A 23,158-nucleotide genomic window follows, 5' to 3' on the forward strand; every position below is an offset into this window, starting at 1 on the left:
CTTACTATTACATAGTAATAACATAATATTTGTGTAAATTACATGCCCGTACTTGTTCTTTTGTTATCTTTACTCGTGATCATGTGCTAGAAGCCAACACTTTTCACACGGCGAGATAAGAACTACCTGTTACTGTACATGTACTGTCACTGAATACTCGTCTTAATTTATAACTTTCACCTCTAAGATATGGGGTTACCAGGGCATAACCAAAGCATGAATTACAATGCAAAATTGTTTATTTTTTCTATCTAACACAGGACTGTTTGATATTAAAATGTGTTATTTTGTCATGTTTCATGGCCCTGCTATCTTACATTTCCAGGGCATTCTGTTACGAGAACTTGTGTAACCGACTGCTTTGCTATGCTGAGAGTGTGATGGATACCTCTATAACACAGCTGCTTCAGTCCATTTATCACCATTTCCTTTCCTATATTGTGCTGTCATACAAGCTGGCAAAAGACTATTTTGGTCTTGGTTTGCGGGCATAACTGTTTATCAGATATCACACATCAGTTCAGATCAGAACCAAAGCCACAGGTCAGGAGTCACAATGGTCATCCGAGTTTCAGAGTAAACAGAATACCAGCACCATTTCCCAGAAGGAACCCTCACGTACAGTACACCCAAAACAGTAAAAAAGTCATTAAAGCACAAGAAATGAAACTACAGTCCTTGAAAGATGGGGCTAATTTTAACATCTTTTGTTCTAGTTGGAGATACAGTAGTTCTTATGAATTTATTCCAAAAATACAACATACATTAACTGCCAGCAGGGACTTTATATTTGGAACTATCAAATTCAAGCTCACACTTAATATGATTATTATATAATAATATATTATTAAAGAAAAAAACAGTCATGGGAAAGAAAAATGTTTAATCACGACAATCCATCTTTGTGTATCATAAAAATCCCTGCATCTAACATTAAGGGTACAACTGGGCAAAAATCACCAGAAATCATCAGAAGGGTTTGTTTCTAACAGAAATAACACAAAAACACTTTTAACACATTTGAAGCCAAAAAAGTTGTATTTTCTAAAGCTAGCAAAGTACAGTAGACACATTTTCACAAGAATGCATTCAACTGCCAAGCATTATCTTTGACACACAGACTGAAAAACAGGTCTGGTGGTAATTCTATTAATCTCTTTATTTGTAACTCTTTCCTAAAAAATCTTCATATTTTTGTTACATGCCTGTAAACCACAACTTTTAAATGATATCACGGTGTACACTGAGTAAAGCCTCAATACTCCAAAATCGTTGTGTTCCATTACATGTTGTTTTTAAGAAGGTAAACCATGTGATTCAAAACATTGCACTATTGTCAAAAGTTTCACTGAGCCAAGGAAAATTTACACCATATGCTGAGTGTTATTTTTATCCTCAAACAAGTGGTAGGACTGCAGCACAATTATTGATACATTTTTAGTTTTAACGTCTTACTGTACATATATCAAGAAAAAATACAGTGTTATACCAGACATTCAATTTATCAGCTCCACTGAACAAATCCATCTTTCCTTGATCCCATTTCTACATTTGAGACCCTACATCTTTTTTCTCAGCAATTAAATTTACTGTGCAACCTCTAAACTTGGCTCTAGGTAAATTGCACATGGTACTAAATTTGATTTTGTCAAGTTTGATGTATTGCTCAAGCAGGTGCATCCAAGATTAACTTCTAATGACATCTCCAAATCTACCTATGGTCAAAGCTACACTAAAACAAAATGCATCTACAGTATTTCAGAATGCATGTACTGTAAATTGCTCAACTCAGCTCCTATTGCCACTAATTAGTTACTCTATCCAAAAAATACACAATATGTTTAAACCAGCAAAACCATTTTTTATTCAAAATTGTTATGTCATGCTTTTGCATGTAACAACATACTTACTTACGTATCAGGACATGTTTAATAAATGTCTGACTAGAAAGTAGCACTGGTTAGCTTGAGCATAGCTACAGAAACCTGTCATGTCAATTTCAGATATCCTTCACATTTTACATTTGTTCTCAACGCTTACAAGAGCCATTTGTAATGAGCACCACACAACATACCCATAAATCCCAAAGATCTGGGACTTCAAAAAGATAATATAGCTATACTGAACAGGACCTTCCTAGCAAAACTGCAGCACAAAACAACTCACATTTTAAGAATACTGAATTTGCAACAAATAAAAACAGAGACAGACATATAACATTATATACTGTAGTAGTTCAGGTGGGTAGCTGCGTCAGCATGCGTAGGCTGCAAAGGAACAAGTAATACAGGTAGGTTTATTCCATGCTGAAAAAAAGAGGAAAGAAAACACAACGTTTCGGCCGTGGAGCCTTCTTCAGGTATATAATGTATATAACATTATATACAGTGCTGATGTATACACAACCCAGCACAAGACAGCAGGTCTGCTTTTCAAACAATTTTCATTCCTATTTAGTACAAGATGTCTAAAGGAATAAGAGTGTAAAGAACCATTTTTAATCCTATGTTAAAAATGGGTTAACCCCTATGTTTAACCCTATTTTTTTAATTCTCCAAATGTATCTTGACATAAATGAAAAGTCATTGAAAATGCCACAGCTACCTATTCCCTGCTGATGTATTGCATATGAACTTATTCCTATGTGTTTTCCCAATATTATTTATAATCCAGATTTATGTTTTCAAAGGCACCAACCACTGAAAGTCTTCACAGTGCCACTGTGGATTATTGCCAACACCGTCAAAGCAGCATAAGACTCATTTAGAGTTGTATCCAGCAAAGAGACTCTTTAAAGCCTGCAAGCTTTTTAAGCCTGTTGCGGCTATATTCTTAAAAAAACTGTGCAGTTTTCAGATGGAATAGTGGCAGCCCTGTAGCTGATGCCCAGTGTCTGCTGGTGTCTATCCTTTTTTTACTTTAAAGAAGTAACAGACCTATGAAGGTCTGCGTGCAGAGGTTTCTCAAGGTGAGGACAGCAGGGACTGTTGAAACATTTTTCAAATTTAGGGATATAAAAAGAAATGACATATTTTTTTAAAGAATCTTGATCAATAGTTTTCCATTACCTGACTATGTTACAGAAATTTACTCAAGTTATTTATAGAATATAGATTTTGTTTCCGCAGAGCTGAAGTAATTTGTAGCTGATTTCTATGGGGAGTATCTAATGATATCATGTCAGTGGAAACACTTGCTCTACTGCACATTTTGCTCTGACTCCTTTTATTTTGTGTTGATGTTGTTGCTAATGGCAACAATGTAAAGAGTTTCAACATGTTAGCACAATGTAGCTTAATATAAATATATGATTCTTTAACGCTTTAATTCCAGACTAATATTATTCTGTATTTAAATGCGTAAGCTAATTTATCAGTCTAAAGTTCCAAAGCTCTTAATGATAATGTACTACATAAATGTTGCAAGGAAGTTGGAAAATAAAACAAAAAAATACATCTTGAAATCGCTCTTTTAGAAACATTCAAAACTACATTATAATTAGCATTTCAATACTGGTGGGTTCGGCAGTGACCTATCGCTTTCCACCTAAACTTGAACGCCCACTTCACACACAAACAACAAAAACAGCATAAAAAATAAATCCCCAAATATGAAACCACTGCAGCCTAGAGGACTATAAAATTTCAACCAATCTCATTTGATCCCCCCATATGACAATGTGTATTTTATTAAGGTGAAACAAAGCCAATTTTATTTCAAGAACTACAGTAACAAGTGGCTTTCTGACTCTTGAGAAAGCAGATGTTGATCTTTCCAATTCCAGCCTCATCCCTGCTGCCAGAAACTTCAAAGACTGCATGTTCAGCTAACTTCAGCTGACAATGAAACACGAAGGAAAGTCTGTGATGTCCAAAGTTCAAGGGGCTCCAGTTGCATTTGTAGTTAACAAAGTGAAGCAAGAAAAGCATTAATGTAGTATCTCTGTGTTCCTCGGGCAGCTTAGTCTCAAGATGCCACGTTGTTAAGTTTAGTGTGTTGTCATTGTGTTGATGGGAACAGCACAGATATTATTCAAATTAGAATATTTGCCCAATTCACCTGTTGTTCTGTGCCAGGCCTTTGGCAGGTCCCAAAGATGCTTCCATACATTTGTTCTGTATGGCAAGCAGAGAAAGAGAAAAATGAAAACACTGTGTACAATAATTAAACTAATGTGAGGTTGGAAAGAAAGACCTATGACCTATATGTACAGCAAAAAAAATAACACGTTTTACTGAAAGTCTAAAGCTGATCTCTGGCAAGATGGCCTAAAGAATGAAAGTCTGTGCAATAAACGGCCAAACAAGTAACGTATTCTGCAGCTTTCTGAACTCAAAAACACAAAGTTGTTTCAATACATAGCTCTGGTAACTGACTATATACTGTAGCTCTTCACGTGTGGACAAAAAAAAACTGTTTAGTTAAAAAGCACCACATGTCTAAAGAGAAACACTGTCCTTCAGCCACAATGTAAACTGTAGAATGAAAGGGGTGAAAGTAAAGTGTTCTCAAGAAGAAAAACACATTTAAAAAAAAACTGAAATATATTTTTCATTTTATTCATGTCTGCATCACATAACCCCAAAGAAGCTGTTAGGGTAACCGTCTACATTCTAAAAGCACATGTGACAATAGGTAAGGAGCACTTAAACATGACCTTTGTTAACACTCAGACATTAACATAACATGGCTACATTTTAACAAAGGCTGGTAAGGACAAACTTTCAAATTCCTAGTTTTTCATTCTTTTGCACTGTAGAGAAAGATGGTTAAACGATAGATTGTTCCTTTTGTCATAACTACAACTTATCAACATACATTATACCATTTTAACAACACATTTTTATTAGAAATCTTGATGCAAATTTTCTCCCACGATGGTAGATGACTCATAAGATTGCATTAAACATCCCACGCTCATCTCTGCATTCAAGACAGCAACTTTTTAATCCAGGCTACAACAGCATAGAATATTCAATAAAGGAACAGTTCTATTTTTTATTCAATGAAAACTATAAAAATAATAATCCTAATTAAGAGTTTGATATTATGAGGGTTTGATATTATCATTTGCTAGGAATCCACTTTAGTTAAAGAGGGCAAACAGTATTTTTAAGCAAAGGTTCAACACAGTAACTCATGTTAGCAAAAGTGAAACCATTCTAAAATGTTTTTTATTAAAACCCTGGGTTTCCATGTAAAAGATTATTCTACCCAGATTGAAAGAATCAGAATTCATATATTACAGACAGATTTGCAACATTATCATTTTAACTGGAACAACAAGATAATATATCTAGAGTAGTCAGTTGCTGTGCACAATAAGAAATCTCCATGTTTCTCTTCTACGGAGGTTTTGGGAGTGTCCAGAGTCCAGGTTTCTTCTTCTTTGCTTATTTTTTTAGACAAGAATAATCTGATTTTGCTTCCAATGATCTAGCTAAAGGATACTTCAATCTTGGTCTTTCACAAGAACAGAAATGGATCTGGCTGTCTGGACTCACCATGGCTAAAAAATGTTGGCACTTAATTAGATATCTCCAAATTGTATTCCATGGCATTAGTGGATCCTGGTTTACATAGATTCATGGTGATAGGTTGATTGAGGGAGGGTGACAGGACAGATAGTGGAGAGTCTCTGTTGCACTCTTATTTCTCCCACTTTTAAGAACATAAGAAGAGTTACTAACGAGAGGAGGCCATTCGGCACATCTAGACCATGTGGTAATTAGCAGTCATTTCATCAAAGGATTTCATCCAGAGATTTCTTCAACAACATGGCTGGGTAGCTTGTTCCATGTTCCATACTCCAACAACCACATGAGTGGATGTCTATCTGTTCTCGGTTTTAAATGCACTTCCAGATAGTTTCCACTTGTGTCCTCTTGTTCGTTTTACACTGTTTATGGTGAAAAAGTTCAATGGATTGACTCTGTCAACTCCTTTTTTTGAAAAATTGTATGAATTCCCCTCATAGTCTTCTCGGTTCAAGATTAAAAAGGTTCAGATACTTCAGCTTTCCAGTGTAGGACATTCCATTACAGTCCCTCATTTAGCATAATTCTACTTTTAAGACCATAAGAATATCTGCAAATGACATGAAAGGACGCCATTTAGTGCATCTATTGTAGCTCTAATGGTTTTTAATAGATTATTGATCCAAGGATTTTATTCTACTATTTCTTGAAAGAAGCCAGGGTACTCGCTTTGACAATATGGCTGGGTAATTTGCTCCGAATTCACACAATCCTTTGCAAAACGTCTCTCCTGTTCTCTGTTTTAAGTACACATCCCCTTAGTTTCTATTTGAGTCCTCTGGTTCGTTTCACTGTTGATTCTGATGAAGTCCAAGGGGTTGACTTTGAGCCAAGGAACGTAGCATGAGCGGAAATTTGTATCTGTTCTAAATGAGGTCTCAGAATTATAAAGTATCTTTTGACTTACATTCTACATATATCCTAACATTCAATTTGCCATTTTCATTGCTTCCCCCACTTTAGTCTGTAGATTCTTGCAACAAGTAAATTAGTGTCCATCTCATTTAGATGTAATCCATCATGCTAGCACTGGCAACCTATACAGGGTCCATATATTATCACAACCAGTCAGCCCTTCAAGAAGCCTGTCTGGTCGTGATGTATTAGGTGATTCATGCATATCTCCATCCACTTAGAAAAAGCATTTACGAACAATTTTATATCCAAGTTTAATAGTGATATCGGCCTATACCTAGAGCATTCCAATGGGGTTTTACCAATTTAAGTAACAGATAAATTAAATTTGATCTTTGATCTTGGCATTCTGTGCTGTGTATTTCACAGGGGGTTACCACTGATTGGAGTGGGAAGGGAGGTATTTTGTGTGCCGAGGAAAATGTTGTTCTTTGTTCAGTATTTTGTCTGTGGTATTTTGAAACCTTAAAGTATGCCCAACTCACTGAGGTATCTAAATCCACACTGAACAAATGCCAGGTCGCGTGCCAGTGATCACATTACACCCGTCTTAGACTCCTTTCACTGGTTTCAAGTCAACTTCAAAATCCTCAGGCTCACCTATAAGGCTCTACAAGCCTTGGCACCTCAGTACCTATCTAACTTACTATTTGTCTACTCCCCACCTCACAACATTCGTTCGTCTGACACTGATCTTCTGTATGTCCTCCAATCTCATAAACACCCTAGGGGTGATTGAGCCTTCTCTTGCTACGTCCCTGATGGTATTTAAATCTAGACTCAAAATCTCTCTTTCAGAAAGGCATTTATTTAATTCATGCCTGTTTCTTTTCCAATTTCTCATGACCATGTATCTTCTGCTGAACCTCTGCGATCCTTATAACTTTTTTACACCTGGTGTAGAGCATTCTGAGATGCTTCTTTCAAAGCTACAATATAAAATTGTTTATTTTAATAAAAATAATAACATTTGTTAACACAGAAAAAAATCTCCATGCTAAATTTTAAATGTATACCCCAGAAAACAAAAATGAGATTATTTCAGTATAAATCTTTATACTGAAAAAATTCCTACCATCTCTAGTGTATATTATTCTTTTTTACTTTCATATTGGTTTTATAATTATATTGCCTATAGGGGAGAATATCAGAACAAATGCAGGCTGAGCAGAGCAATTTGTCATGTAGGTAATATAGGGGCTAGAATATTTTATTTTTAAGTTAGCTGTTCAGAGTATTTTAAGCACATTATATCAGAAGAATGCCTGTCTAATGCCAAAGTTCTTATTGTTAGTATATTAATTATTTCTTTCAAAGAAGCATCATGCCTACATGGAAATGTAATCATGAATTTAATCATATAATCATCTGAAAGAATTTAATAATTTTTCCTTAAAGGTCATCTCTAAAGACATCATATATCTGCGTGTTTTTTGAAAATTATGAATATCTACTTTATCCTTAACATTTGCATTTGAAATGCTAAATAATTAGATATTATGCATAGTAGAATAGGACACAAAATCAAGAACATAAAACCAGCAAGAACCTTGTCCTAAAGTCATAGTAAAATCCTGAAATCTAGTACTTTTGCAACACCAAATATTCATGAGTACTTAATGCCATGGCAAAATTAAAAGATTAATTTCCTTGTATTTATATTTTGAAATGAATTAAAATGGTACAATGTCTATGAAAAGCAATTTAAATCATAAAAATAATAAGTAAAATAATAGCACAATAAGCCTGTCTCCTTGGCAATAGTTACATTCTCTGCTAAATCCTCTGGCTCTTAACCTGTATCACCAGTCAAAGAAATCTTCTTAGAAACAAGCTCCCACATCATAGTCAGAAGGTTTTTTTTTACAGTTTTAAATCTCTAGCTAGAGCTCAGATTAGGTATTTTGCCAGTTTCAGAAATTGAAAGTGTTCTGGTACAAGTCCTTTAAATATTTCTCAGTACAAATCCTTAAAACCTTTGTACAGAAATTGGTAAAAAGTCAGAAAAATTTGTTTTTTCTAATCTAGAATTTCAATCTGAGCACCACAGAACTTCAGTCACACTGAACCTCTGAACTCACAAGACAAGGATGTGCCATTGAACAATAGGAACATAGCTATTCAAGCATCCTGTTTATAGATTTATTCTTTTGATACTAACTTCAGTAGCTCTTTCAATTATGTATCAACAGCATAAAATGTTCACAGTATCATAAATAGCTTAATTTAATAAACATCAAAGCAACATGTCATCAAATCAAGAAGTAGCACACAAGACCAAGGCCTAGAATTCAACAAACTAGCCAATCAGGATTCAACAAGATGAAAAAAGTAGGTCACTGTGACCTACATAAGCAGTGTCCTAAATCCCTGTATTTTTTAAATCTCAGACCTTCCTAAATGCCCGGCATCTGTGAACCCCCACTGCTAGAAAATGGCAATGCTCTGTTAGATTTTCAAGGGTGTTTCTAATAGCACCCTCATGCAGTGTAAATAAATCAAATAACTGTATTTGTGTGAGCTATTCTTATACCCAAAAACAGCTTGCAAAAGGGAATGATATAAAAACCATTAATTTTGCATAAGCCTGTCCAAGACACTGCTATTATTCATACTGCATCTAAATTAAACAGGTGCCAAAACGTCTGACCAAGATTTCCTATCAAGAAGAACATGAGCCTGAGACCCCGTAGACTGTTTCTCCATTATGGGGAGAGCATGCATCAAGAGTGGTTTCCAGCGTCATTAACATCTTGTACAGTAGTACACTTAACTAGCATGGTGCTCATACCAACACGGTCCATTATTCAGTGTCCTCTGTATTCTTTAACAACAAAACTCCCTTTAAAAGGCGATCAGCTGCCCCACTGAGTCTTCTCCACATTACAATTATGCAAAATAATAATAATAACAATAATTATAATAATAATATCACAAGCTTCACTAGTCTTTTTAATAGAACATTGTCAGGAAGTCTCTTTAAACAACTTGTGAAAATAACTGCACAAAAATGCATGAAGAAGTTAAAAGGACTAATCTGATCAGTGATCAGTGTCACCTGTACGTTTTTAGTGCTTTTAACCATGAAATAGAATTAGCCAAAAGGCATGTTTAAAGGAACATCAAATCATATGTCAAAAAATCAACACAAAAAATGTTATGAATATTTCACCTTAGGTAATAATTAAAGCTGTGCTAATGTAATTAAGAGTTCACAATGATGGAAGATCAGAAAGTGTTGGGTTAATGTAGGAGTAGATAAGAAAAACCTGTGCTTCATGAATTATTATTTTAGCTTAACCTTAATGAATACAGATGAAAAACTGGAAACAGCAACAGGGACGTCTTAAACATGACATGAAACTAGCACAAGATTATGTTTGCACCTGATATTCTTAACACAGTATCCTATATAAAGATAAATCAACAGAAACAAATACCATCATTCTTCATGTAAGGCGCAACTGTTTTGAATGTTTTTTTTATGCTAAGCAAATAATATTTAGAATCGAATTAATGCCTACAAAACTGAGTTTTGTTTTGGAGTGGAATACAGTAAATATGGTACTGTACATTTGTTACAACAGTGAAATTCTGATCCTAATTTAAACGATTCACGTAGACAATTGGAAGAAGGAATTCTATTCTCTCACATTGGCAAATCATTATATAATTATATCTACTGATATTTTTGCCATAGTCCTCAAATTAAAAATGCACAATTTCAGAGTATGTTCTTCTGCCATTTTAAAAATGATTTATTCTTGAGCTGAGAAAAGCATTATTAACATTTCCCATGTCACTTTCATGTAACATCAGTCTACATTAACAATAGCTGACATTATAATTGTTTATAATTGTACATTTAAAGGCTCTGAACTGCATAAAATGTGCATACCACAAAACAAACCAGGACTGAAGCAGAAAGAGTACAAAAATGTAATTTTCTTATATGAACACATTTTATTTTTCTGTTCATACGTGTAAACACTATAAAATACCAAAACAAAAAAAAAATCCCCACTCCACATGAAGGCCCCTCACCCATCGCTCATTCACCTCAGTAGTATTTTTCTCCCATATTAATTACCTAAGAATCTCTACAATAAGGTCAAAGAGCTTCAGTGGAGACCACACGGAACCAGGCATTGACTCCATCATTCCAAGCTCCCCCTACTGCCCCCTGGCACTGTGATTCATAGCAGTTGAAAGTTCCATTTAAATAATAATAATTTATATCCAGTGATGCCAGGACAGGGAATGCAGAGACTCTCAAGGCAGTGCCAAAAATGTTTTGGCTGAATTTAGACCTGCCAGCCACATCCATTTTGATACTATATGAGGTGCCCAGATCGGTGTCAGAGCCCAGCATAAGTACTAAATGTGAAAAGGGTATATCAGTATATTAGAATAATGGACGACATGGAAGGGACCTACTGTATAACCTCAGGACACACCCAAAACATGTAAAGATGTGCTCACCTTTCCCCCTGAACAGACTGTGTAAAAGGAACTAGAGTATTCATAAAATTCCGTCTGGAAAGGGTCAGATACCGTAGGTAAGGAAATTTAAGTGGATCACTCAATAGACAGGATTTTGTTGTATTATTCCAACATTCAACTCCTGACAAAAATATGATGTCTGGAATACAGTACCTGCCACATCAGTCATTACAGAATAGTCCTGCAAGACAGATCCTAACGCTATGTATTTTTACACCGTGTTCTGTTTTCTCAGGATTAAAATCTTGCATGCATATTTGCAGGTTTGATCCTACAGTTTATTAGTAAAGAGATGCAATTTCTTATCTTCTGATATTCATGCACTGTTCTGTCATGTGAAAAAGGTACTTCATCTCAATAATGTTATCAAGCTTGATAATTAATTGTAATAAGATCCCCTTAATAATTCACAGCTTCACGGAATAATGGTATTGGATCTTGTATCCTATTGCCCATTTTCTTTATGAGGCAGAGGTCCAAAAATGCATTCCAATAAACTGTGGTAACCTTAATTGAATTGAAAATAATATCCAGTGATCCTGTATAGGATAAATCATCTGAATATTACAATAATAATTGAATGCATCTTGTCCTGCACCCATTTTCAGAGTGAAACATAAAAACAAATTATGAAAACTGTGCCTTAGTCATCACTTGTTATTCCCGTGATCATGATTATCCATTTATAAACAGAAGAGAAAGCATAAAAATATAAATGAAATTTACAAGTCATTTAAAAATAGACTTAAAAACAGTAGCACAGCAAAAAATGATAATTTTAATTATATCATTCTTGTGTCAAACATAAGGATTTGAGCAAATTAATAAAACGTATTAAAGGGTCACCCTCATAAAACAGGTATTTCTCATTATTGTAATTCTTTTTCCTTTGACATAATAGATTACCACACTATTCCAATGTTAGTGCTTCCAAAAAACCCTCAAGTGGTGCAGACATAGAAAAACATTTCAATTCAGTTGTCATTTTGAATAAGCAAATTATAGATTGTGTAGCAGTATGCATAGTACATAAAGCTTAACAAACCAGCCATACTTTAGTAACATATTACATCTCAAAACATGAGGTTGGGTGGGATTAGTTGGAAGGGCTCTTTCAGCTGTCAGTGATCCCTGTGCCCTAGTCAGCACTTATAGACACAATGACCTCCGTGGGGTGACGCTGGTGAGGGACACACCAAACAGAACCTCTGGGACACAGCTGTCTTCACCTCTGACATGTTAAAAAATGAATAGCTCCAAAGTGGGTGGGTTGGAGGAGTCTGTCTACACTTCTGCTCTTCATTCTCCCCTGTGTGCTGTCGGGGGATACATAGCTACGCACTGAGATGTGAAAAACACCCTATTGACAATTCCAAGTTGGGTGAGGATAACAAAAATAACCGGTGACTCTAAATTAAAAACAAATTCCAAGCCTTACTACAGTTTCAATTCGGGCTCCACAATATAGTTTTTAGATTGATACTGATAGAGGATGATTCCCAAACCATATCGGCCAATACTGACGTCAATATTCAAAAATAATGCAGGCATGGTACTTTAAGGTAAAATTGTTATCAATTTCTAAAGACTGTTTTCTTTTTTTCTGGATACATATTTCACAAAACAAAATAATGTCTTAAAAATGTAAAACAATTGCTAAGCTCGAATACTTATATAAATAGAAAAAAGGTTTGAATTTTAACCGCAACATTTGCCATTTTATAATAGCAACTGTATACAAATAAACATTATCAACTACAAAAAAAGACAGCATAAGACCTGACTTCTTTTGCATGATTCAGCCAACAAATCTTCAACTTAACTGAAGCAGCTTTCAGCATCAAAACAAAACAAAAATGCACCCCGCAAGCAATGCAGATCACAAGAGAAGAAAGTACAGAAAGTGTTGCAGCACATTGTGTAGTTCTCATATTAATATAATATTAATAAATAACAATAAATCATTCACTTGTATCACTGCCTTCAGTAAGATGTAATTCATGTCCACTGTGCATTTAAACTCATTGTCACCAGCAACACATCAGAGCTCCAAATACGAGTTGTAAAGCTTAGTCCTGATATACGATAATCCTTAAGCAGCATCTGCATGCATCTTAAAACAGCACTGTAGACTTCCAGCAGTGCAGTGCCGGACGTTAACCTCCTGCTGGGCAAAGAGTAACAAGGCTCCAGACATTCAGAAGACAGGAGTTCATTGGTTTCCACATCCAAAAATGTTTGATAATCCACAGCATCAAACTCCAATAAACAGTTAGAAATTCCCTTTGTTTTGGGATCCTCGTGATGTTGAATTCTTTTCTCCAGTCCTCCCATTCTTTTCATTAATCTTATATTGAATGCAGGCCAACAGACTATTGAGCACAAACCTTCCTTCATCGAAGCTAATTAACACCACTGCAATAAAGAGGTCATTTGGATTATGCCATGAAATGCTATATCACATATGGAGGGAACAGTGAAAAATCTTCTCTACTTCATCAATAAATATTCTGGAGAGCTGGGATCCATGAAGACTGAGGCACATACCTTCCTAACTTAGAAAAGTGCATTATATTGTTTTTGGGTGGTCAACATGAGAGACCAAAGGTTCTAACCATCAGCTCCCCAGGAGGAAACATCTGCAGAATACAATTTACATAAATAATGGCTTGAGAGAGGCAACACGGTAGTATATTTTAGAACCACATTAACTGCTCTGGGAACAAGTTCTGAAGAATTTACACTAGACAATGGGCCAACTGTTTGCATAAGCCAAGACAAGTTACCACAGCTGGATACAAAACCTGCCTCTAACATTTCAGTCCCTCTTGCTTTTTCTTGCGTTATCACTACAGATTAACAAACTATAAACATTCACAGATGTTTCCTGTAATGCCAATAAGCCAATATTCTGCCACATGTATCTATGAAGTGATCATTGTAGTTCATAAAGAAAGAAGATATTCTGAGAGAATTACAAAACCCAGTTTCCACCAATCACCTGCTTTGTAGGGTATAGAAATTAAAACTCTTATTTCCCAGCTTTCATTGCACATCACCCCTTCACCAACCACATCACTAAACAAAACAGCTGTCCTTTGGTTTATCGCAGGTGTGGGTTCTGACTCTTGTCCCCATGGTGCTTGTCCTCAAACCAAGCAAGAAAGCAATAAATGTACATTTTCAATCACAATTTGCTATATAAAGGCGTGTCTGAGGCTTCTGAGTTGTACTGCAGAATCGTATAGCTGATAAAACGAGCCATGCTGCAAACACGTCAGAGAAAAGAAGACGTACTGAGTATTGGAATGTGCAGTCCCTGAAGAATGCAAAACATGCCCCCAATGAATAAAGGCATTGCGCTGAACAAAGAAACTGCCCAGATGTCATAATCTGTTTCATAGACATAGAACGGAGGAGTATGACCAATTAAAATCCATCATGAAATAAGCGACAAAGAACAGAGTATGAAAAAAACATAAACGAGATATTATGACCTGTATTGTACAGACTTTCCATTATTAGGTCACTATTGATTTTGAGTTGCTACACCTGTGGCAAAATCCCTGTGTCTTTTCGGATGTCATTTTTGTAAATGTCATTCTATAAGTGGATATGTGAGTCAAGAGTAAATTGTTTCATCCCACCGCCAAAAAAAACTAATTCTTGAAGTGATTCGGCAACAGAAGGAAATCCGAATATTCTCTAGTGCATGAATAATGCCAAATTATATTTTGTTTTTTAAAAGTACATGTTAAATACAAAAAAGTGAATACAAGATTTACAACTTTGACAACTGGTCAAAGATTGAATGTGATAAGGTATTGTGTTGGAATAAAGTTTGAATCAACCATTTTCAAAACAGTCAAAAATGGCGTTTTTAGAGTGAGTTTTTGACAGTAAGTGTTCCCTGCATCCATGAACTTTTTTTTAAATAACACTAAAGGAAAATAAAAAAGTACTGACAACCTGAATGATTGGCATAATGTTCCAATATACTGTATGTGTGTGGATGTACTTCAAAAGCAGATTATTATCCACAGCCGAAACGTGTTTTCTTTCTTCTCTTTTCAGCATGGAATAAACCTATTACTTGATCAATATTATGCTGCCTGCTATATGTAAAAGATACTTTTATTTTATTATTAATATAAACAACTCATTTAATTTTAAAATATGAGCACCTGTGATTAGATTTGGTAGATTTTGTTTAAAGAACATTTCATTTTCAGATATATAATAAGATTGGAAGAAAAGTCTTACACTAATCCAGCTTCTTAAGTGGGATGGTGCATCTGCATTCATATATAACATGATTGAATAGCTGTCTGTGCAAAAATCTTGTTTCAGTACTACACTACTTGTTACAAAAACAAAAAGCTTTCGATGAACTATTGAACTATGAAACTATTTTCATTTTTTACATACAGAAACTGTAACTGCTGAAAGATTTAGATGGGCAACAGTACCTAAAAACACTCAACAGATGTTGATTTCAATTCATCCCTCTTTTTACCTTTTTAGTTTCACAGCTCAATATTGATGCTGTATTTCCTTTCATTTTCTAATGTTTCACTGTTCAGTATTTCTGCTATATTTCCTTACTTTTATAAAAGCACTAAATTTTAGTCACGTACTATAAAAGACTGAAGAACAGGAACTGAAGGGACCAACCAGCCACATAGGGCTCGAGACTTTTTAGTTAAAAGGTGAAATGAATGTGAATTAGTTAATAACAAGTATTCCACTAGATCAAACAAAAACCATCACCAGCATACAGTATATATGTTTCTTGGCAGACACACTTAGCTAAAAGAAAAAAGCTTTTCACAGCACTATGCTGCACTTAAGAGTAGCGAATTCTTTAGTTTAAAGGTCTGAAATACATAAATGCTTGAACCTTTTGTATATTTTTCTACTGTACAGATTCAGATAATTAATATTTAATTGAAGCTTGTTACCTTACAAGCACTCAATATAAAATGAATAATACTGTACATATGAGCATTTCCAAACAAAATAAAAATAAAAAAAGTAAAACTAGGTATATTTTCAAATGTGAAATCAACTTTAAAATACACAGTGTTTACAGACCTACAATTTGTAAGGGTTGTGAACATAGTTTTTTTTTACCAATTTAAAACAAATCAGCTAATGGATGCACAATAAAACACCAAATGTAAAGTGTTAATTTATATTTGTTTCAATCCATTTAAACAGCATGTAACACAAATTCATTGAACATACTGTATGGAACTAGTTAGAGCAATAACAACCATAAATGTTCCATTTATTATATTATTACATGTATTACTTTAGAAAACAATTGCAGTATTAATTAATTCATCAATATTAACAAATTACTATGTATAAACAAAAACCAACACAACAGAACAGCATTCTGACTCAATATTTTTACTGTTGCAAAGGAACTTAACTTTAACTGGATTTGCAGCTGTATTTAAACTGCTGGAGAAGGCACTCAGGAGTAAATCACCAAGATAATTTCAGACAGAAAGAACTGACATTTGTAGTACACTGTGTACAAGGCTTGCACTAATGATTGGTCACATAATGACCAGCTGTTAGAGGAATGTGAGTGTAGTGGGTGGAGTTAATTCTAAAACAGATAAGTAAGCATAGCCAAAAGACACAGATAAAGTACTTAAAGCACTATATTTAAAATAACTTTTAACACCCATCAAAGTTGTTAGGCAAGCAAAATAATTGACTAGAGGATGCCTGCTGCTATGATCACCACTGTAGGAATACCTAATGAATCATCAAACATTTTGATATTCCTGCAATTCTCTAGCCAGCAAATCTTTAAGATGGTGAATCTTTGAACCCAGCCTTGTTTTCTAGACAACATTTGTGCGCGAGGATCTTTAGCAAGACATCATCTTGTCATTGAAGTATACACGATGTAGCAGAAAATAGGCAGATATTACTGTGCGACGAGAGCAGAACTCACCCGCAAGGCCTCGATCACCAAGTCCCTGGCTTCCAGCTCCCCCTCCATTATACTTAGAAGCGTCAGGAGCTCGGTTTTGCTGAGATTATCCATGTTAAACTCACATTTCTGCAACACAGATTGAAATGAGATGTTACATTATTGCTCAAACCAGAACCCCCCACTGTAGTAACCAGAAACAAAGGGTCGTGATTTAAAATCTTTGTAGCATTAGTCCTGGCCAGTCTACAGCAGAGGTGGCCGATCCTCATCCAAGAAAGCTACAATATAGAAGCTTTTACAGGCCACTCTCATGTTTCTCAATTTCTAAACACTTGGAACAAATTCGCTTTGATCACTTAAACAGGTGATTTGTTCAACTAAATCAGTTTAGAGACCATCTGAAATGAGAAGACCACTACCCTCACGGGATCCCCAGACAGCCATTTCTGACTTTATTACAACAGTTCACATACTAAAACTCACGTGAACTCCTGTGTTTTGACCCAAGTTTGCCCACCTGGCCTATAGTCTTTTTTTGTTCTCTTGGACTCTTTCTGTGTCTACTAGCAACTACATAAGCTAGGTGGGATGAATAGCCTTCACCATTTGCAAACTGTCTTAAGCTTTAATAAAAAAGTCCAACAACAACAGTAAATGAATGCTTTCACTGTTTTATTTCTTATTCATTGATGTAACTGGGGTTGTGTTGTTACCATGGTTAAAAATGGTTTGTCGGTATGTTTTGAGATAATTACTATCTGCCACGGTTTCTTAGCAAAAGCATCCTGATCTTCAGCCTGGTAATTCCTGCCATATTTGTAATCTCCGACTCAACGGTAATACAAATTCTACAGCGTGTTGCGTCATTCTGGCACTGTTAGCCTTCCCAAACTGAACAAACTTTATAAACAAGGCAAGTTCAACGGCAAATGTTTATGTTCAGAGTTACAAAATATACATTCACTTCAAAGCTGCCTTCCTTTGAGCAGAACAATTGAGGTTTTGCTTGTATTTTTCCATCTGAAAGCAAAGATAATCTCTTTCTGGCTGGCAGATAGACAACTTCATACATTGACTGCAACTGTACTTTCCAAAGAGGATGCATATTATTTATATTTCCTTTTCCTATCAAGGTGTGATAACAGGCAAACAGTTCAGTTTGACTGATTTCCTAACACTAGGGAATTTAGGATGTGGGCCGAGTGTTAATTAGCATTATCAGAATTCGTTTCATTTCAGCATTACAGCAAAGGACGTCTGTAACAACCGACATGACTTATTTGTCCCATGAGCTGTGTGAAGTACAAAAACAGTTACTATCACATTTCTATTCTAGTAAACCAGGTCTTTCTGAGTTTGAAAAATTCTGCTTCAACTTAAAGAACCCATTCTACAAAAGAAAACGTGACCTACTTCATTATTAAAGTTCCTGTTACGGCAAAGTTTATTCAAAGATCTTTTTTAAGAACAGCTACTAAAAATAAATTATGAAGCTGTCCCTAAAATTGGACTCTTTACATGGATTCATATCAGCCCTTTTAAAGTAATGCATAGAAAATGTTATCAAAACATAAAATTGATACCTACATTTTCAATAGGGTATAACAAGAACACTCAGAAGCTATTATAACATTGGTAAATTTATGCACCATAAATATTTTTGGATCTTCCATAAAGTCAAATAAGTAGTCCAAAAGCATTAAAAAGCCAACTTTTCATACATGTACTGTATATAATAGAACATACTGGGTAAGGTCTGGACAAGAGTGTGGTTGATGAGGCCCTAAACCATTCTGAACTAGTTCATAATCAAAAAGTCAGATTCTGAACAAGGGACTCCTAATGACAGCAGAATCACCCAATAATATAAGAATACATATATTTAAATTCTACCATGTGTACATTAGGCAAGTCCTTGCAATTTTAATTCACAAAAGGAACAATTTTGCCTCTAAAGCCAATTAAAAAGTAAACACCAAATGGAATTTTAGCACAGCTAGGAATTCAAACTGGGTTAAAATTTAAATATTACAATAATAACTTAAATTGTAAATATCTTCTGTAATCCTCGTCACACACTGCTCTTAAAGTTAGGTTAGATAATACAGTGCTTTCGGCTCTACTGCTGAGTCACTGAAATTAAGATAAAATTAGTAACATGTCTAACAACCATATTCAGTTCCCACACTGTCCACTGTCAAACGCACTGTGGTTTTTTCGCAGGAACCTGACTTGTTTCACTTTTATTTCAACCTGCTACAATTAATCTAATTATTCTTTTGGTTTGTTTAAAGAAATGTTTACTTGCATTTACTGCCTGGGCAGAAAACCTGCCCACCAGCCGTCAACTGATCCGTCAACAGAGGCAGTATATTGGGATCCAGAAATTAAGCCAAGCATACGACTGCAAAGACGCCAGGTTCCGCGGCTCCCTCCCCGGGGATAACTGATTAATTTATCATCACAAAGAGAGGGGGGCAGCCAGGTCCTGGCACATTCGAGATATTACGGCCGCACATACCCTGCGCTAGTTTTACACGGCCCGGTTCGTAGACTCCCTGGAGAAGAGAAACCTACGTTCATTTCTGGGAAGAAACTATTTTACATAATTTAACCGTCTCCTTTCACCCAAGTCAGTCAATGGTTCGATTTTTTTAAAGAGCACCGCAGAATATGCCAACTGCGTAACAAAGAGTGGGGTGCAGGAGTGGGGTCGCTGAGGTTTTAGGGAGAAACGAAGTCTTATTTAAAACCTGGCTGTCCAATAGCTAAATAAAGCCGTTTTCAGGGGGCCTAGGTAATGTTACACTTTTTAGTCAGACAAGGTTGAAAACACCAAGATAGCCTTACAGACCCTAATGTTACTTATGCTTCATTACTGAGCATTCACCGAGCTTCCGAACGGTGGGCTTTTTGCATTTTGCTAAAACTGTTAAAAAATGTTCTGAAAAACGATTGATGGATGCCTTTATCCACGGCCTTAACATATAACAATTGTGTTTTTATATAGTGAAACACTACACACAGGTACAGTGTTCTAGTTTCACGTTGTAATAGAGGAATAAAGTGCAGAATACTACATAAACCTACACAAGCTACAATGTGCAGAAAAAATACAAGATACTTTATGTCAACCAGCACGTAAGGCTAGAGTACAATACGCTTTATCACCAAAAGTAATCAATTTACTACTTACGGTCTATCGTGGAGTATTATGGAATTTTTTAATAACCAATATCAATAACCAAGAATTTCGTGAAATAGTAATGATTAAGACTGATTTTAAGAATATGAGTTTTAATAACGGGACATAGTCTTAATCTTGTAACTGAACATTACAAAACGGAGAAAGTAACTTGTGTTCGGAGCCTTATTAAACGCACTGTACTATTTGCGATAAAATGAGAAATGAGAAACCTATCTCAAGCTTTAAACCAGCTTTGTTAACCATTTATATTCTTCGTTCTAAATACCTCGCTCTCCTTCCGTTGGTGAAAACCCAAAACAATGTATCCATACGTATCGGTTTTCACAGATCTTAACATCATGTCTACAGATACAGAATCTGCGTCACGTTTCTATACATTGCCATGACGCGAAAAACGATTAAAGCTCGGCTTAAATATTTTTTTAACCCTCCACAAACTCGTGAAAATGAAATGTTCTTAGAAATCTGAACAAAATAAAGGAAAACCACCTCATCCAGTCCACCACAGGAATATCCGCAAATCACAGTGCACATCTGCACTTTTTCTTATCGACACCAGCTCAACTGATTTCGCTTTGCTTACAAAGCCCCACTCACACCTCTCGTGTGTTCAAAAAAAACGAAAAGGACGGTAAAAAAAAATACAGCAACCTGTTTTGGTGTGAATATTCTCCCCAGTCATACTGGAGTGCTATTTTTTTATTCATACAAAATATTCCCATGAACAACTCCTCAACACAATTACTCTATTAGGCTAGCTGGAGCGCTTGCTTAGCACTGCTACATTGTCCAAAAAATAACATCCATAGTCACTCTAGACCCACTGCGTATCATACGAAAGGGATCTCGAAGGCTGGAATGTCTTGGGAACTAAAGATTATAGGTATTTAGATTTGTATTATTGTCCTGACGTTTAATGGAAAGTCTTACCGCTTCGACGCTTCCTTGCAGTGCAGTTGCTAATGTTTGAATCGGAGGAGGCTGCTCACCGCTTGCTCCCTCAGTCGCCATCTTCCTACTGTAGCGGTCTGTGGAGTGGGAGCACCACAGATGAGAAAACAACGTATTTGGTGTGCCGCTTTAACTATTGAGGTGCTGCCGGTGAGCTAGAACATGTCAATTCAGCCTCACAATAAAACTGCTTTAATAAGACGATGCTGTTGTCGCCGTACTTAAGGCGCGACATGATCCCCTTTTTTATAGAAACGTGCTTTGCTGAAAAAAAAATAGAAAGCAATTCTAGTACGTCCCCCAGATGTGCAATCGCTCTTCTCCTGAGTTGTAAATGATAGAAGGATGAAAATCTATCCAGTGTAGGGTGCCTGTAACACACACGTACGTATAATGGTTTCAATCCAAGGAATGCATACCTTATAAAACCTCCATCATCCTATTCTGACTTTTTATTAACAGTCAGAAATGTTGCTGTTTGATGGCACCCAAAAGGAGGAAATTGAAGATTCGTACAGTCTGAAAAGTAGACAGTTATTTTAATTAGAAAAGCATTTATCAAACAGACCAATATGCATACTAAACAATTTAGAATAAGAAATGACTGTAGAATTATGAACTGGAATTGGAGGGTTTGAGTAGTTTCTAGAAATAAAGTAGACTTATTGTTTACATTAATGAATATTCATTCCTGTTCATCAAAACGATTAAAAACTCGCTAGATTGGTAGATTTGATTGTTTAACTTTACAGGAGTGAAATCTATTATATTTATTGAATAACAGTGTTTTAGGTGCACGAAAATAAGAGCAATGAAATGGGCCTGCCTGCTAGTAGTTACCGTGAATAGAAACTAATTAAAAATAACAAATTAGAGCACTGAAAAGTTAGGGGGGAGATGTGTAATGTGCTGGAATATGGAACGAGTGGTTAGATCAAAAATGGGAAATTGCGAAGTTTCCCAGGGGCATCCTTAAAATCGTTCAAGAACAGACTGCCCTTTTCCAGTCTTAATAAGAAAATCCATGGGTATTTGTTTCCTTAGTGAATATTTCTGTTTGTTATTTTTCTGACCAGTAAGTCCTTACATCAAATTACATACTGTAGCTTCAAAGCTGAGGCACAAGGGTGTCAGCTGACTTGCTGCAGGTCACATCCAGCTTCAGTGACAGAGGAAGAAATGTCTTCATCTTCTGTGTGTACGGCATTACACTGGTATCTCTGTTCTTCCATTGCAAAATAAGGATGTCTAGTTGTTCTAGTTTGAATACTTAATTTATTCCCTTAGATTCTCAATATAAAAGAGTAACCCCTTTAGTCTTAGGAATAAATATTTTGCCTTCTGCATCCTGCTTATCGGCCAAGAGGTCATCTGTACAAGTACTGAGATAATCATGGGGATTAAAATATAACAAAGTTGCATTTCCTAGGGTTCCAGATGTGCTGTTTTACACAACATGACTAGGAGCTCTCTAAAATAACATCATTTTTTCCATCTGTTACTCAGAATGGATAGCCACATTGCCACTGGGCCCAGTTTTAACATAAAACAAGACCAGGTTATACTAATTAATACTAGGAGTGATGCACACTGGGACCCATATGGGTGCTTGGCATAAGTTTCAGTGGAATATGATATATGATCTGTGCATGGATTGTCTAAAGTTTCTTAGCCATTTACTACACAATGACATGTTAACGGAATGCAACAATAACATCACACTCTTGGGGAAGAGTTTTATTTCAGTCATATTTTTTGCAAACACAACTTTTCACAGTTTTAATAGTGGTCATTGGCATTAATATAATATTATAAGTCATGACTTATCTGAGTCAACTACTCATAACCTTCATCAGCACAGGGGAGTATATTAGCATAGAGGTGCTGATTATAAACCTAAGAGACCTGGTCCTTTTTGTTGTGTTTCAGCAAAGGAAACACAACTTTCAAAACAGCTACATTTTGTCTCAGATCATTTCCATCCATTTTCTAACCTACAGTACCAGTAGGTTTTTGGACTGTGGGAGGAAGCCCACACAAACAAGGGCAGAACATACAAACTCCATGCAGATAGCACCCCAGGTCCAG

The 23,158-nt window shown here is 35.7% G+C and overlaps 1 protein-coding gene across 2 annotated transcripts in view; it reads right to left on the minus strand.

The window, feature by feature from the left end:
- The window catches only part of cttnbp2 (cortactin binding protein 2), a 90,373-nt gene extending 69,213 nt beyond the window's left edge, over nucleotides 1-21,160 (minus strand). Inside the window, exons 1-2 of one of the 2 annotated variants that reach the window (XM_088924334.1) lie at nucleotides 21,050-21,160; nucleotides 16,930-17,037 (exon numbers count right to left, since the gene is read on the minus strand). In XM_088924334.1, the coding sequence (XP_088780460.1) occupies nucleotides 16,930-17,037; nucleotides 21,050-21,130 (189 nt within the window). In that variant the 5' untranslated portion in view covers nucleotides 21,131-21,160. The remainder of the gene's footprint in view (nucleotides 1-16,929; nucleotides 17,038-21,049) is intronic. The other variant, XM_088924335.1, reaches the window with a different exon arrangement.
- Between the last annotated feature and the right edge of the window lie 1,998 nt (nucleotides 21,161-23,158).

This window comes from Atractosteus spatula, chromosome 8, assembly GCF_055471065.1.
Source record: "Atractosteus spatula isolate fAtrSpa1 chromosome 8, fAtrSpa1.hap1, whole genome shotgun sequence".
Taxonomy (NCBI): Eukaryota; Metazoa; Chordata; class Actinopteri; order Semionotiformes; family Lepisosteidae; genus Atractosteus; species Atractosteus spatula.